This window comes from Rhinatrema bivittatum, chromosome 19 (assembly GCF_901001135.1).
Source record: "Rhinatrema bivittatum chromosome 19, aRhiBiv1.1, whole genome shotgun sequence".
Taxonomy (NCBI): Eukaryota; Metazoa; Chordata; class Amphibia; order Gymnophiona; family Rhinatrematidae; genus Rhinatrema; species Rhinatrema bivittatum.
This window is the reverse complement of record NC_042633.1, coordinates 22,783,216-22,800,766: the sequence shown is the minus strand read 5'-3', so window position 1 is coordinate 22,800,766 and position 17,551 is coordinate 22,783,216. Positions and strand designations below refer to the sequence as shown.

The 17,551-nt window shown below is 49.6% G+C and overlaps 1 protein-coding gene across 5 annotated transcripts in view; it reads right to left on the bottom strand.

Moving 5' to 3' along the window:
- PPP6R1 (protein phosphatase 6 regulatory subunit 1) overlaps positions 1-17,551 on the bottom strand; it is a 65,929-nt gene that overhangs the window by 4,661 nt on the left and 43,717 nt on the right. For 3 of the 5 annotated variants that reach the window (XM_029584211.1, XM_029584213.1, XM_029584212.1), the window contains 8 exons: positions 14,277-14,334; positions 13,927-14,069; positions 13,567-13,745; positions 12,957-13,122; positions 12,729-12,814; positions 11,888-12,050; positions 10,473-10,574; positions 10,150-10,248 (listed from right to left, as the gene is read on the bottom strand). In XM_029584211.1, coding sequence (XP_029440071.1) covers positions 10,150-10,248; positions 10,473-10,574; positions 11,888-12,050; positions 12,729-12,814; positions 12,957-13,122; positions 13,567-13,745; positions 13,927-14,069; positions 14,277-14,334 — 996 coding nt within the window. The remainder of the gene's footprint in view (positions 1-10,149; positions 10,249-10,472; positions 10,575-11,887; positions 12,051-12,728; positions 12,815-12,956; positions 13,123-13,566; positions 13,746-13,926; positions 14,070-14,276; positions 14,335-17,551) is intronic. The other 2 variants (XM_029584214.1, XM_029584215.1) reach the window with 2 other exon arrangements.

Here is a 17,551-nt window from a genome sequence, read left to right as displayed (position 1 = left end):
TGGACTTTGCAGGAGAAATTGCAGAAATTGAAAATCCCACGCCCTGAGCGGCCCCAACTTAGCCAGATGACTTTTTATCTGGTTAAAAACTTATCCAGCTAACTCGGGGGCGAGGTGGGGAGCACTCTAGGGCACAGCTCTGTCATCCGGCCAAGTCAGCTGGACAGTGATGGAGGCAACAAAGCAACACAATAAGCCATGGCAGGGCAGACAAAGACCACGACGGTCCACCCAGCCGAGACCTGCCCACCCTGGCTAGATGTGCACAGAAACCGCCCCCATGCAACCCAACCTCAACCTCCACCTCCCCCCCCTCTGTCTTCCACCCCACAACTCTGTTCCCACCACTGCTGCCGCTACATGTCCCAAGCGTGCCCCGAATCTGCCATGGCAATGGCGCCCACATCTGCCACCAGCATGCCGCCTCAGGCCATGCCCTCCCCGACAACCAAGGCAAGCAGAAAGCTGCTCAACCACAGCCTCTGAAGGGGTCTCCAAGCATCTCAAGCCCGGGTGCTAAGCATTTGCATCCACCACATCGAGCTGTTTGTCCATCCTGGAGTTTGAATTTGGTCCTTAGGATGTTGTGTGAACCTCCTTTTGAACCGCTCAGGTGCGTCACTCTGAAGGACCTTACGCTCAAAACAGATTTTTTGGTAGCTATTTGCTCGGCGACTTTCTGAAATTCAGGCCCTATCTTGTCGCAAACCTTTTCTTAGGTTTTCCGATTTTGGCGTTTCTCTTAGAACCGTGCCGTTCTTTCTGCCTAAGGTTGTATCGGCTTTTCACGTGAACCAGTCCATTGAGTTGCCTGCGTTGTCTGATTTGGATCAGAATTCTCCACATGCATTACTTGGAGGTCACTAATGATTTTCGCGTGTTGGATCACCTTTTTGTCTTCTGGAGCGGTCCCAGGAAAGGGCATAAAGCTTCCAAGGCTACTATTGCCCGGTGGTTGAAGGATGCTATTGCTTCAGCATACATATGTCACGGGCGAGCAGTTCCAAGGCTCATTCGCTCCGATCTCAGGCGGCGTCCTGGGCAGAAAGTCAGTTGATTCCCCCTCAGGAGATCTGTAGGGCAGCAACCTGGAAATCTTTGCATACCTTTGCTCGGCATTACTGTTTGGATGTTCAGGCTCCCGACTCGGAGAGTTTTGGCAGCAGTGTGCTTCGAGCGGGGCTTTCTAGGTCCCACCCCACATAAGGCGACTTGGGTACATCCCAGCAGTCTGGGCTGATCCGGGTACGTACAGGGAAAGGAAAATTGGTTCTTACCTGCTAATTTTCATTCTTGTAGTACCATGGATCAGTACAGACGCCCGCCCAGTTTTCTTTATTCCGCTCGACAGGTTATCGGGTTTTTTTTCATGTCATACTATAGCAGGATGAAGATTTCACATTTTGTACATAGCTGAGTCCCCTAACTTTGGTTTAACCATTTACATTTTTGGATTCCTGTTACCACTTTAATTCTGCTTTGATATTGTTTGTGCTGAAGGAAGTAGTCCTCACATATGGGTGATGTCATTAGGCAGAGCCCTATTACGGAACACTGAGCATGCCATGATCCCTGTGTCCACAGGGATCTCCCTTCAATCTCGTTTGTAGCAAAAAAAAAGTGTGAGCGAAAAATAAAATAAAACGTAAGCAGACCCAACTCCACGGGGTGGCGGGTGGGTTTCGTGCTGTCCTGGGAGAACACCTGTTACAAATAAGCAACTCTGCTTTCTCCCAGGACAAGCAGGATGGTAGTCCTCACATATGGGTGATTAGCAAGCTACAGGCTGACATATTACAACAGGCCAATAGCAGACAACTCGTGCAATAGGCACAATAATTGGGATGCTATTGGCAATGATGAGGCAGCCTGAAATCACAACAGGTGGTTGTGGAAGGAGTTGGGCATTATAAATGGAAAAACGTTTTCAAGACAGACTGTTCAAAGGCAGAGTGTCTTAATGGCCTTCCTTATTTAAGCAGTAGTGGGCTGCGAATATGTGAAGAGAGCTCCATGTCGCAGCCTAGCAGATGTCGGCAATTGGTACTGAACGATAGTGTGCTACCTACGTTGCCCTTACAAAACGTGCTTTCACTCACTCCTGGAGAGGAAGGCCTGCTTTCTCATAGCAGAATTCGATACAGTCTGCTAGCCAGTTGGAGAGTGTTTGCCCACTGCAACTCCCAGCTTGTTTTTGTCAAAAGAAACAAATAGTTGGGTAGATTTCCTATGGACTGCAGTGCAGTCTAGATAGAATGCAAGTGCACGCTTACAGTCCAAGGTGTGCAGAAACCTCTCGCCCTAGTGAGAATGAGGCCTTGGAAAAAGAGTGGGCAAACTATAGACTGAGTAAGGGGAAAGACTGTGACCACCTTAGGAAGAAATTTAGGGTGAGTACGGAGGACCACAGTGTAGGGTGAGTATGCAACAAGGACATGTAACTCACTGACCCTTTTATTTTTTTTATTTAGAAGTTTTTATATACCGATGAACGTTGAGAACATCTCATCGGTTCACATTAAACGAAAATCAGCAACAAGCGCTTTACAGTGAAACAATGAACATGTGAATATACAGAGAGAGTAAAATTGAACGATTTACAAATTATAAGGCATAACGTATAAAATATGAAGCTTAAAAATATCACTATTTACAAGAATAGTCCCCCCTGTAATACTACAGGGCTATAGTTACCTACAATACTAGGAGGTTGTTGTTGTACATCTTGAATTACAGAAGTAACCAAGTTCTTGGTCCATTGAGAATCGGCCTGATTTGATAGGCCAGAGTCCCTTTGGGCCACACCTACCATAGTAGCAGCCATGTCGCTCGATGGAAATTCGACTGGCTGTAGGGGAGACTTCGGACCCATGCCTGGACTTAGGGAGACTAAAGAAAAGGCTCCCAAACTGTCCTCTCTCGGCGTTTCCACCACTCTAACCACGTGGTGATCCATTGGTCCAAATTGTTGTTGTTGCATTTTAGCAGATGTAATGGCTACGAGGAAAAGAATTTTCCATGTTAGAATTTTTAACGTCATAGGAATGCAAAGCCTCAAACGGGGAACACATGAGCCTTGTGAGCACATTTAGGTCCCATTCCGTAACCGGTGATCGTAGAGGAGGCTTAAGTTGTAGAAAGCCCATCATAAGCAGACTCATAAGGGATTGAGCCACTATCAGGGCATCCCCTACTCCCTGGTGGTACGCGGAAATGGCACTGAGGTGTACCTGTGCAGAAGATGTCCGAGACCAGAATCCAAAAGGTACCCTATTGTAGCCTAATAGAGATGAAGTGGGGCAGGAAAAGGGGCCAATACCTTTTTGTATACACCATTTGGTAAATCCTGTCCATTGCGAATGGTAAGATTTACGTGTGGAAGGTTTTTGTGAAGCTACAAGTACCTGAAAAACATTAGTGAAAAGATTTGAAGGTTTGGATGGTATAATTTGCCGTGATTTCGTGTTATGAGATTGAGCTGTGGGGATAGGCGAATTGGTTCCTGGATTGATAGGTCGAGACGTATGGGGAAGCATACTTGTCGAGGCCAGTACGGGGGTATGAGAATCATTAAACCCCTGTCCTGCTGTAGCTTCACGAGAGTTTTTTGGCTATGAGTGGTATCGGAGGAGATGTATATAGGAGGCCTTTGTTCCAGGGGCCAGCAAAGGCGTCCATGGCTAATGCGTGTCGTTGCCTGTTTAGGGAGCAGAATCCGTTCACTTTGTGGTTCAATTCGGACACAAAGAGGTTGATGGTTGGTTGACCTCAGCGCTAGAAGATTTTGCTCGCTACACACGGGTTCAGAGACCACTTGTGGGGATGGAGACAGATTGAGATGGTTTACTAGTACATTCGGGATGCCTGTTAGATAAGTGGCCCGGAGATGCACAGCGTGTGCAAGGGCCCAGGCCCAGATCTGCACGGCTTCCTGGCAGAGCCGATAAGAGCCTGTGCATCCCTGCTTGTTCGAGTACCACATTGCCACTATGTTGTCTGTCTGTATGCACACAGTTTTGTGTGAGAGGCAGTGTTTGAAGACATAAAGGGCATAACGTATGGCTTGAAGCTCCAGGAAGTTGATCTGAGACTGTTCATCGAGCGGAGTCTAAACATCTTGGGTTTGGAGGTTAATATATGCTCCCCAACCCAAGTTGGATGCGACCATGGCCAAGATCACCTGAGGAATTGGTTACTGGATCGGTGACATGGATCAGGGACGAAAGCTGTTAAACAGCTTAGAGCCACTGAAATTTTAAAGTCCACTGAGTTTTCCCCCATGGCTAGTCTGGCCATAGGAGTGATGTGGACCGTGGAAGCCATGTCACCCAGCAATGGGAAGAATTGATGGCCTGAGGCTATGTTGCATGCGCGCAGAGATGTCTGCGCGGTTGTTGGGCAGGAAGGCCTTTTGGACTGTAGTGCCCAGATCTGGTCCAATGGAGGCAAGGAGATGAGATGGATTCATATGGGATTTATGGTAGTTGATCAGAAATCCCAGCAAATTTAATAGATTTATAGTGAGTCTTAGAGAATTTAGAGCTCCTTGTTTGGATTGACTCCTTATCAGGCAGTCGCCCAGGTAAGGAAACACATGAATGCTGTTTTTTCGTAGATGAGCGGCAATCACTGCTAGGCATTTGGTGTAATACACGAGGTGTCTAAGCTAGTTCGAATGGCAGAACTTGGTATTGAAAATGCTGTTGACTCACTATGAAACGTATTTAAGGTCCAGAGAATAGTCAACCTCCTTGTAATAAGGGAAGCATAGTGCCAAGAGACACCATACTGAACTTTTTTCTGAAGAAATTTGTTGAGATTTCTGAGATCCAGGATGGGCAGAGGTCACCTGAAGTAGGAAATAACAGGATTAAGATCCTCTGCCTTGCTGTGTCCGGGAAACTGTGTCCCGAGCCCTGGTCCTCAGTAGGATGGACCGTTCTGTTCTCTGGTAAGGTTTCAAAATCCAGAAGCCTGCCCGACTGGCGGAGCTGGTGTGATCTGGATATCAGTTGTTGACGTGTACGTGCTTTTTGAAGTTGACTAGTTGGTCTCACGCGGGAGCTGGATAATACTCGTGTGAGCGGTAAAAGGTCCTTCTAGCCGAGGAGGGAGGATTTGCAAGAAACAGAGAGCTATCACAGGGTCTCGCTGTGGTCTTGCAGTTATAGAAACATAGAAATGACGGCAGAAGACCAAACGGTCCATCCAGTCTGCCCAGCAAGTTTTCACACTTTTTTTTCATACTTTTCTGTTACTCTTGTCCCTTTAAATAACTTTTTGGTTCTATTTCCCTTCCACCCCCACCATCGTAGATAGCAGTGCTGGAGCTGCATCTAAGTGAAGTATCTAGCTAATTGTTTGGGGTAGTAACCACCGTAATAAGCAAGCTACTCCCACGCTTCTTTACCCAGCCTGTGCAACTCAGTCCTTGTTGGTTGTTTGAATATAAATCCTATTTTCTTCAATCCCCCTGCTGTTGAAGCAGTGAGCTGCGTTGGATATGTATTCTAAGTGAAGTATCAGGCTTGATTTGGGGTAGAAACCGCCGTAACAAGCAAGTTACACCCATGCTTATTTGTTTTACCCAGACTATGTAATTCAGTCCTTGTTGGTAGTTGTCTGAATATAAATCATCCTTTCTTCATTCTCCCTGCTGTTGAGGCAGACAACTATGCTGGGTATGCATTGAAAGTGAAGTATCAGGCTTATTTGGTTAGGGGTAGTAACCGCCATAACAAGCAAGCTACTCCCCTGCTTTTGTGTGGATGCAAATCCTTTTTTCTACATTTCCTCTTGCCGTTGAAGCATAGAGCAATGTTGGAGTCGCATTAACCGTGTGTATATTTATTGAATAAGGATATTCATCTCCAGGTAGCAGCCGTCATTCCCGCAAGCTACCCCCATGCCTCTTCTATTCATTCACATCCTCTAGATTTTATGGATCCACAGTATTTATCCCATTCCCCTTTGAAATCCTTCACAGTTTTGGTCTTCACCACTTCCTCCGGAAGGGCGTTCCAGGCATCCACCACCCTCTCCCATGAAGAAATACTTCCTGACATTCGTTCTGAGTCTTCCTCCCTGGAGTTTTAAATTGTGACCCCTGGTTCTGCTGATTTTTTTGCATTGAAAAAGGTTTGTCGTTGTCTTTGGATCATTAAAACCTTTCAAGTATCTGAAAGTCTGTATCACCCCTGCTCCTCCTTTCCTCTAGGGTGTACATATTTATATTTTTCAATCTCTCCGCATAAGTCATTCGATGAAGTCCATCCACCTTTTTGGCCGCCCTTCTCTGGACTGCCTCCATCCTGACTCTGTCCCTTCGGAGATACGGGCTCCAGAACTGAACACAGTACTCCAGGTGAGGCCTCACCAAGGACCTGTAACAAGGGGATAATCAATTCCCTTTTCTTACTCGATATTCCTCTCTCTATGCAGCCCAGCATTCTTCTGGCTTTAGCTATCGCCTTGTCACAGTGTCTAATGATCTGAAGTCAGTGAAACAATCACCCCAAGGTCTCTCTCTCCTGCTCCGTGCACATCAGCCCTTCTCCCCCCATCGAATACAGTTCTTTTGGATTTCCACACCCCATATGCATGACTCTGCACTGCTTGAGGCACTGTCTGCTGGACCTTGTGCACGAAGAGATGATCAGCAGTGCATGGCAGATCAGCTAGTTTATCTTGGACTTCGCGCCGTAAGCCAGGTTCACCATCTACCACAGAGTCCTGTTGCTGGCAACGGGAGGACGTTTCGAAGCAATCACATGTTGTTCGAACATGTTGATCGCAGTGAGGTTTCCTCGGTGTTGTGTCAAACATAGCTGGTAAACAGCAAAATGTGACACCAACATGGATCCCCGGAAGATCTTACAATCTAGACCCTCCCGAAAACATCTGGTCCTCTTTAGTGACCAGGTCGAAAGGGATGGTTTCAGACATTTCCAAAAGTGGCAAAGGAGATGTCATTTGGAGGGAAAGTCTCCACTCTTCTGGTGGAGAAGGCTGAGAGGAGGTTGGTTTAGGTCTTGATGGGACCGGTGCCGAAGCAGGATTAGAGTCCCCATCGCCCTTCGAGGATAGGTAAGGACAGATCGGCAATGATTTAGGCTGTTGTTGGTAGGGTACCGATGAGGGCAGCGAGGCGGTGTCGCAATGGTGCGAATATCGATGGCTCTGGTGTTGGTGCTGGTATCGATTGAGAATGTAGTCTCCGGAAGGCATAGAGGACAGCCTGGTGGACGAGGACGTCCAGCTCCTCCCTGGAAGTTGGTATAGGTAACAGCTACAGGGGGAGGCAGGATAGGCATTACTGGCACTTCCACATGGATCTGTGGGCAACGCCTCAGTGCCTTGGGTGCAGAGGAGCATGGAGACTCTTGTACCCGGGCCCGCTTCGCAACTGGCTCGATGGACATTGATGCCGATGCGGTATCTGTGCCAGCACCGAATGCGGAACCCTGTCGGTGCCGGCGGCTATGTTTCCCTCAGTGCTTGGCCCAGTCGTTCTCCAGCACTGAAGCTGCCACCGATGTCCAGGTTGGCGTTGGTGACTGACGGTGACCGTGCTGGTGACGATTCCCACGGTGCTCAGCCCGGTCATTCTCCAGCACTGAGGAAGATGCCACCACTATCCTGGATGGCGGTGACGGACGGTCACCATGCCTCTACTGCTCCTGGCATTGTTTTTCGCCCAAGGATTACACGGGGGCTCTGGTTGAGATCCCAAAGTATGGAGCATTTTCGTTAGTAGAGGGCACTGAGGCATAGATGGAGGTATCAACAACGGCCCCGACAACATCGATGGTGGCCGCAACGGGGTTGATGGCAGCCTCCATGGCATCAATGGGAACCGTTGTCGCCCCAATCCCTCTAGCACTCAATGGACCTGGTGGAAGATCGCAGCAAGGACACCCACGGGCATCGTGGGGTGGACCGAGTGTGACAGACAGAGAGAGAAAAAGGAGGGCCGCAAACGGTTGGTAACACAAGGGAACAGACAGTGAGGTGACAGGAACCGACCGGAGAACACAGAATAGTACTCATCGAGCGTTGATGAAAATATACGTGAAGGGAGACCCATGTAGGGAAATTATTTGTGAAGTAAAACTTCAAGTTTTTCTGTGAGGAAAAGTTGTGAGAAAAAAAAATCTCACAGAGCTCCTAAATGAGAGGCAAACTGCAGCATGGGGAAAAAAAAAAAAAAAGACTGAAGGGAGACCCCTATGGACAGAGGGATCATGGCATGCTCAGTGTGCCAGCCAAAGTTTCTAGAAACTGACAAAAGTGTTCCGTAATAGGGCTCCACCTAATGACATCACCCATACTTGAGGACTACCATCCTGCTTGTCCTGGGAGAAGAGGAGAGTCTACCGTAAAGTTGTTGGGTTCAATGCTGTTTTTACTTTGCTTTCTGAAAACTAGCTTCCATTTTGTTTGCAACTTCACCTTTCTCCTGCTAGTTGTGGGAGTTGAGATTCTTGATTATTAGTGTTTGGATCAATGGTTATCTTGGCTTGGGTACAGGTCAATACTGAGGGACTGCAGGTGGCACTCTAGGATATATGGCAATGTCAGTGAAACGTTTTTCTCTATCTGCTGGTAGGGAGGCAAAACCCAGGAGTCTGGACTGATCTGTGGTATTCCAGGAACAAAAATTAGCAGGTGAGAACAAATTTTCCTTTGCCTGGACTGATCTGAGTATGAACAGGAACCATAGGATCGGGGGCCACAGGACCCCCCCCCCCCAGGTCTCTGCATGGTTCAGCCTAGCCTAAGAGACGGACAGAAAAACCAGCAGCCACCAGCCCTTTCTCCCCTTCAGGGAACAGGACAGGATGGCTCCAAGTTCCCTGGAGAATTTCCCTCAGCTAGGGTCAGTGCCCCCACGAGGCAAGCCACTAGGAGGATCCAAAATGTCGGCTGCTATTGCCAAAGAATGCTTCAGCTTGACCAGTCATATTCCCACACACAGAGAAGCTTCAGCAAATGCCCTGGCAGCAGCTGAATTACAAGAAGGGCATCAAGAGCCGGAAGCCAGGTCCTGCATCCTCCACCATAATTTTGCCGCACCATTCCCCTTTCCCAGAGGATAACTGTGTGACACTGGGAGATGAAATTCCTTCCCCACGGCTTCCAATCAGCCAGCTCCTGCCTGAAATAGACACTGGAGCCACTCAACTCTCACCACACTTGCAGCGCCAGAATTTCCCCTCCTTAAGCATTGCACAGGACACCAGGTAGACAGCTTGACTGCTCCTTCAATATATATATATATATTTTTTTTTTTAATGCACCTTTTTGCAAAAGCTGCTCCTACACTCAGAGGCCTAGAGAGAGACTAGGTAGCCCCAGGGGTGGGTGAGAACAGAACACATGGAAGGAGAGAAAAGAAAAAAACAAGACTGAGAAGCTCAAAGGATCTCTCCTGCCTCTCTCCCACTACATCAGAACTCAACCGGGGCCTGAAAGCCCAGGGAATCCTCGCTAAACCAGGTAAGGAACTTGGGAGCCCAACCCAAAACTACTCAACTACAGAGCACACAGGGAAAACTTGCCACCCTAAGAGCTCAGGATCTCACTACTACTAGGGGATTCAGCCCTGAGACTGATGTCCTGGGAGCAACACAGATACTAGCTCAGTCAAGGGCAGGCTGAAGACCATTCTGGGAGTCCAAAATTCTGCTGTACCAGACTAATACTGTCCTTCCATCTGCTGAAGGCATAAGAATACTGGACTTTGGACTGAGCTCCACCACCCTCTGTATTGGTGATGAGGTCACAGAAAAAGGTGCAACCTCTGTCTCCATCTGCTGGTAGGAGGAGATAAAACCATATAGCAGGATGCTAAAGAAAAGGCAAATAGAACAGTATTTCAATCGTACACTACTTTGCACACAAGAACATTTCTGCACACATAGCCCACAAAAAAATTAGAGTGAACCCAGGTCAGGTTTTCAACTTGCATCCCAGGGCTTCTCCCAGCTGCCAATATGGAAGCTCTCTCCTGCTCTTAAATGCAGAAGAGAGTCAGGGCACAGAATCCCAGGAGGTCACAGCACTAGGCCTCAGCTTCTTCACCCATCAGCTGCTTTCATCCCCATTACTCAGGTATGGAAACATCCCAAACCCCGGCTAGGGACTTACTTTGCACTGTGTGCTGGAGGAGGGTCTGTGCTCGATCTGTTCGGGTCCGGAGGCGGTTGTGTCTCATTACCTAAGCAGCTCTGGGAGGGGCTGAGTTTGCTGGTGAAGAGGGATGACAATGGCAGGGTCAATTAATGAAGGAACCAGCAAACCATCGGCCCTCCCTCCCTTAGGAAACAGAAGTAGTCATGGGCAGTGCCAGCATGACTGAAGAACTTGCAAATTAGAGCAGGCTTGGGGATTGAGCTGTCAGGGCTCCTGGTTGAACTTTGTTTTCAGCTTCTAACATGTTTCCAGCAAGCTGACCTCCCAGCCCATCTCACCTGCCCTCCAGTGGCGGCCTCTGCGGACAGCTGCTCTCCGTATCCTCTGGTGGGGGAAGTCCAGCTGCTGCAGCCTCGGAGGTAGATGGCATGGCTTCTGCCCTGCAGGCATGGACAAAGAACATTTTAGCATGTATGTAGAAGCAGCACAGATACCTCTGGGGTGGGATGCTGTGAATAGGAAAATTGGTTCTTCCCTGCTAATTTTCGTCCCTGTACCCCCACAGATCAGTCCAGACTGCTGGGTTTTGCCTCCCTTCCAGCAGATGGAGACAGAGAAAAGTTTCATAGGCACCACCTCTTAACCTGGTGTGCCACCTGCTGTTCCTCAGTATTTACTCATACCCCAGGCAGAACAATTTGATAGAATAACCTTCATATGCCATAACCTAACCCATTTCCCCAAACAAGCAGGGGATGAAGAACAGAACTTTGAAAATGGGAACAAGGAACTTCCTTAAAGCAATACAAAAAGCCTTTGCCATTCTTCAGAAAGGGCTAGAGATACGAGTGGGCGGGTGTCTGAACTGATCCGTGGAACTACAGGAATGAAAATGAGCAGGTAAGAACCAATTTTCCTTTCCCTGTACGTACCCAGATCAGTCCAGACCCAAGCTTTCCTAAATAGGGTGGGACTGCGAGAGTCCCCGCTCAGATGACACTGGCACCAAAATTGCCGGCGTCCAACTGAAGGGATACAGTGGGCACACCAGGTTAACTAAGGGCGCCCTTCAAGTTTTTCTCTGTCTCCATCTGCTGGAAGGGAGGCATAACCCACAGTCTGGACTGATCCGGGTATGTACAGGGAAAACTGCCACCACCCGGAGAAGTCCTACAGAGGCTTTTTTTTTTTTGTAAACTTTATCACCTGCAAACAAGGGACTAGGAGCCTTGTCTGAAGAAAGGCAGAGGCTAAAAATTAAAGGGAAAAGGGAAGGGGGGCGTGAACTGGACCATTTATTACTCCCAGCACCCCAAGGAGCGATCAAAGGGGTCCCCAAACCCCCGCCTACGACCAGGGAGGATGGTCCCGTCAGGACCTCTCTACTCCCTGGGAGGCTGCCTCTCCTGTTACTTAAAAAAAACAAACAAAAAACTGAAATTAACACTTGGGTCAGAACTGCAGGTTTTGCACCTCCATCTGCTGGAGACAGAAATACTGAGGAACAGCAGGTGGCACACCAGGTTAAGAGGTGGTGCCCGTGAAACTTTTCTCTGTCTCCATCTGCTGGAAGGGAGGCAAAACCCAGCAGTCTGGACTGATCCGGGTGCGTACAGGGAACTCGTGTGACTTCATATACCAGTTGCTCAGTTCCTCTTCCCTCTACCAGTGTCTTTCCCTGGGGTGCTTGCTGGCGGCCCGAGATAGCCTCTTTCTGCTGCCCTTAAAACCCTTACCCCCACCAGCACCTCACCTTTCGCCAGTCTGTGCCGCAGGCGAGCTGGCGGAGCCCTCGCCCATCCCGTTCCAGTCTGTCCTGGTGCCAGACGTGAGCCCAAAGGGCGCTCCTGAGATACCAGTCTCGGCTGCCAGGCGGTCCTGGAGGTTGCTCTGCCCGGCCGAAGTTGGGGATATTGCTGGGAGGCAAGAGGGAAGAGTTTCAGAGTTCAACATCAGAACAAGGACAGAAAGAAGCTGAGCCCCTCTGCTAATGTGGGAGGCATGCAGAATTGACACCCCCCCCCCCCCCCCAACACTCTGCTTAAGGTGCGTTTTTTTGGAAACTATGGTAGCATAAGCTTTATAAATGGATGTCACAAACAGGCAAAGACGAATCTTCTCAGCGGGGATGCCCTCGCCGGCCTGGGCACATTTTACAGAGAAGGGCCAGCATGGGAGCAGTACATCGCTCACTATCACCTACTAAACCCACTCTGCACTGCTGGATACCTCCAGTAGGCTTCCTGCAGACCAACATCTTCCAAGACCTCAGCCACCTTGTGGAGGGCTCCATTTACTATCACAACTGAGATATCAATATTTTCTTTCCCCTTTTACGAGCATTTGAGGCACACATCCTGACCATGTCCTCCATCTCCAGCCGAAGCCATGAATTTAAGCTGCAACTTAGGACCTTGTGAAGCTGTGGGAAATGACCTGTAACAGACCTTAGACATAGGGATAACAGCAGCAAGATCCACATGTGGCTCACAGTGCTGTTGCTGCTCTACCTCATGCGCATAGGCGTTCTCTTGCACACCATCTATCCGCCAACTCCCACCCAGTCTGCACAGCTGTAAGGGATGAAAACTCACTTCCTTCCGCGGGCACGCCACGTCGTTGCTCTCCCCGACTCATCAGTGGTATTCTGGGAGAGGCAGGCAGCGAGTCGGACCGTGAACTGAAGAAAGAGTGATGAATTGGTGAAATCAGCTAGGATGAAATCATCTGACTGCGATAAGATGGATCTAGGTCTTCTCTCCCCCCACCCCATGGTCAGCATGCTGTGCTCACTCCCCCATCCCTCCAGAAGAACTGCCTACCTGGGGTGCGAAGAGAGGTCTGAGAACACGGCCCAGCCCTCCGGAGGAGATGAACCTACAGGGATGGAGCCATCCCATACAGAAGAGCCGGGGTCTACTGCAAAAGCAGAGGATGACGTCGGGCCCTCGACAGGTACAGAATCAAATCCTGCGACCCAGCTGTGCCCTGCAGAGTAAAGGAGTGCACATGGTTACAGTAACCACACACACTATACAGGAAAGGAGGGCCCCACGCTATCTGAGAAAAGCGACAGAGCGGCGCAGGTCATGCTCCCTGACCCAACTACCCCGTGCACCGCCCCCTTCAAGTGTATTCATTGGAGATTTCCCTCTCTATAAAGGTGCAGGGGTCCCATCCTCTCTCAGCCACCCCCCCAGGAAAGTTTTCCTTTCTGTATCTCTCAGTCCACCTTGCTCTCTTTAAGGATGTTACAGGGGGACTCATCCTGTCTTGCACTGTCTCAACCTCCATCCCCCCACCTCCATGTGTATTCCCTAGAAATTTCCTTTTCTGTATGCCTCAGTCCACCTCTCTTGCAAGTGGGTCCCATCCTGTCCCAGTCCCATCCTGTCCCAGTCCCACCCTGTATTCCCGGATAAGAGCACTAACACGTGCAGACTGTGGCACGGGACGTGGGTGCAGCCTCACCCTCCCGCTGAGTATTCAAGCAGGAACCTCTGGGCATTGGCGCGGCTGCATCTCCAAAACCACCCCCAATGTCTTCCTCTTCCACCTCTTCCTCCTCCTCCGAGTCCCGGCTGTCCTCACTGTCCGTGCTCCCACTGCTCCTGCAAGACACCCACAGGACAGGCAGTTAAAAAGGCAGTAAGGGAGCCCCTGAGCATGTGCGATTGATCTGGGACTGGGAAGATGCAGATGAAATACTGGATGACATCTTCCACTATGGTAAGAATATGCACATACTAGGAAGAGCTGTGGACAGTTTTTGACACGCCAGCACAGCCCTACCTGGGACCATGGGTGCCCTGCACGGCACTGAAACGACTCTCTTTGTCCCGCCAGATGTCCTCTCCATCCGAGCCCTCGTCCTCTTCATCATCGAACTGCTGGATCCGCTCCTTATAGCAGATCTCAAAGAGGTTGGAGTTCGGCTGTGGAGACAGGCATTGGGGAGAAGAGTCAGCAACGGTGTGAGGGGACTCTCCCCATGACCGCAAGCACACCATGAGAGAGTCTTTCACACCCCTCCCACCCAAGTGCAAATCCGTCAGAAACACAGATACTGTGGAATGCCTGAGGATAGCGACGCGAGATGCCCCGTGTCTCTTGCTCACTGTGCACGAGCCCCCAGTACTCACACTCTCGTCATCTGCGTTCAGCGAGAAGGTGATGCTGGCTGTCCTGTCAAAAGGGGCACTGCAAGGAAGAGAGACAGGCCATCATAAGACTGGACACCTGGGCTGGCAGAGGAAGCGTGTCTGTCCCCCCCCCCCCCTCCAATTCCCATTGGTGGCAGGATACCAGTGTTGTAGTGCCAAACAGTGGTCTGCAAGAACCTGGGAACTGCAATGCACTGTGGTGCTTTGTACTCAGACTGCTTGTCCCTCTGACCTACAGCTGGAGCTTCTCTCCTCACGGGCACAATACGCAGCCATGGCTGGCACAGACAGTTGTTTTCAGCGGACCCCCAGATGCAGAGCCATGGAAAGTGGCTGCCATCTGTGCTACAGTCCCAGAGAACCCTTAGGAACATCACGCTCCTTAAGAGGGAGGAGGGAGCCTTACTAGACTGGAAAGGACAGAGGAGAGAAGGGGCAGTGACACCACAGAGTGAGGGCGATGAGGAGCCAAAGCAAGCAGATAAAAGCACACAGGAAAAGGGCCACCCTGGAGGGGTTCTGGTCTGCGTGCCCCAAGACTGACATTTGGTGCATGGCTTGAGAAGTGGCTTTCCTCGGTTCTAAATAAGACCCGGTGACAAATCCAAACCTGAGGGGGGAGGGGGTGCCTTGACAACCTATTGCTGCTGTTCCACAATGCAAGTCAGTCACTGGGCACGCCGGAGTTAAAGGGGGCATGAAAAAGGCTGCAGGTGAGGTGAGAGACAGACATAATGGGGATGGGGGGGAGCTAAGTTCTGTACTTTTACTACACTGGTGTGTCTGATGTTCTCTCTTCTCACCGGGCATTTTCCTCTCCAAACACAAATGTCGAGAGGACAGGGCATGTGGGCGAGGAGCCAACAAAAACATTCTCAGCTTCTCACCGGGATAGGTGGGGGGGAGGGTCTGGACCTGTAAAGCATCAGGCACCCAATCCAGAAAAGTCACACAGAATGGAGGGGCATGCGACTTAAGGAGACAGGGGTCCCATTTACAAATGTGAAAAGCAATAGTCTACCATCTCCGAGCCACGACTGCTACAGCTTGCCAATGACCCTCCTAAGAAAAAACTATCACATGCTTTCAAAGTTTGTACTCTCCCCAATTCCTAAATCTAGACTATCCTTTCAGCCAGCCAGCTCTCCTGCTTCATACAACGATGGAGGTGTATAATACATAATTATTGTGAGAGTTTAATTACAGGAAGAAAAGCTGCTATATTTATCAGATACCCCTGTACAATTGCGTGCACACAGTGGAAGGACTGAATGACTCCTGTGGCCTCCCCCTCTGGTCCCCCTGGGGTTTCCAGCCTGTCTCTTCCTTAATGTGGACTCCAGGGCTTCATTAGAAAGCAACAGAAGCCATGCCAGCCAATCCAAGAAGATGCAAGATGCTCCCCCCACATCCCTTTTCCAATTCTGACAGCATTGGTTAAAAGCAGCAACGGTGCACCAAGGACATGTCGTGGATGGCCGCAGTGGGAACTTTCGTCCTGCCATCCATGAGATTCCAGAAATAAAAAGGTGCCTCGCTGCAGGCACGCACTGACCGGAAAGCCTCTCGCCGGGCAGGAGGGTACAGGTTTGAAAGCTCGAAGCAATGCAACACAACTGAGTCTGGGCCTGCTGTCAGAGAAAGCAGCATTGCTTACCTGTAACAGGTGTTCTCCGAGGCCAGCAGGATGTCCGTCCTCACACATGGGGGGACATCAGATGGAGCCCAGCACAGAAAACTTGTCAATGTTCCCAGAACTTTGACTGGGCATACTGAGCATGCACAGCATGCCCTATATCACACGCATACATGCAGGGTTCTTCTTCAGTCTTATAACAGAATAAAATGTAAAATAAAAATAGGAGAAGCCCAACTCCACGGGCTGGTGGGTGGGTTTTGTGATGACTAACATCCTGCTGTCCTCAAAGAACACCTGTTACAGATAAGCAACTCAGCTTTCTCCAAGGTCAAGCAGGATGGTACTACTCACACGTGGGTGAATCCCTAGCTACAGGCGGCTCCCCAACAAAAAGGGGACCAACAGACACCAACCAGGAGCCAACGGGTACCACAGTGCTGTTGGTAACAGAGAGGGAGACAGCCTGACCCCAAACAAACAAAGGGCCCTAGGTAGGGAGAGTTGGGTTCTACACCTCAAAGATATTCTGAAGGACAGACTGGTCGAACCTGTCACGTCGGCTATCCCTATCCAGACAATGAGATGCAAATGTGTGGAGAACACTCCACATCACAGCCTTGCAAATCTCCATGGGAACTGCTTGCAAGTGGGCCACAGACATTGCCATGGCTGACAGAATGAGCCTTGACATAACCCCCCTTTGCCAGCTGCTAACAGATCTAAAACTAATACACCTCTACACTACTACTATTAATACACCTCTACACAGATGACGTGCAGATTCTGATTCCTATAACAGAATCCATCTCAAAATCGCTCACTTTCAGGAACAACTGCCTCCAATCTATCACCAGCCTTCTCAACAGTTTAAACCTGGTCCTTAATGCCGCCAAGACCGAACTCCTCCTTATCTCCTCCAACCAAGATAACCCCTCCCCACAGACCCATCCCGACATCCAGATTACACATGTAAGAGACCTCTGTGTCAGACAACCGCCTAAACCTAAAGAAAACTATCAACACGACCAAAGACTGTTTCTATAAACTCCAGGTTTTAAAAAGACTCAAACCTTTCCTGTATTTCCGCGACTTCAGGACAGTCCTACAAACCATGCTCTTTGCCAAAATAGACTATTGCAGCGCTCTCCTCGGACTCCCCAGCTCCACCACCAAACCTCTACAGATGAGTCAGAATTCTGGCTGCGGCATTCTGTATAACACCAACCGCGGAGAACACATCTCACCCATCTTCCGGAATTTACACTGGTTGCCAGTTAACTACAGAATCCTACACAAATCACTCACCATAATACACAAAACCGTCCAACAATCAACTTCAGCTCGACCTCGAAATCCCCTTCAGACTCCACTCCTCCACCAGACCAATTAGAGAAGCATACAAAGGAACTCTGCAATCCCCCCCAACCAAAGCCACACGTCTTACTATGCCGAAAGACCGGGCTTTCGACAGCAGGCCCAACCATCTGGAACAACATCCCCACAGATCTCAGACTGGAGCCTTGCCATCTAACATTTAGGAAAAAACTCAAGACTTGGCTTTTCCGTCAAGCCTTCCCGTATGCCTCTGAAACATTCTAATGGCCCTTAGCCAGAC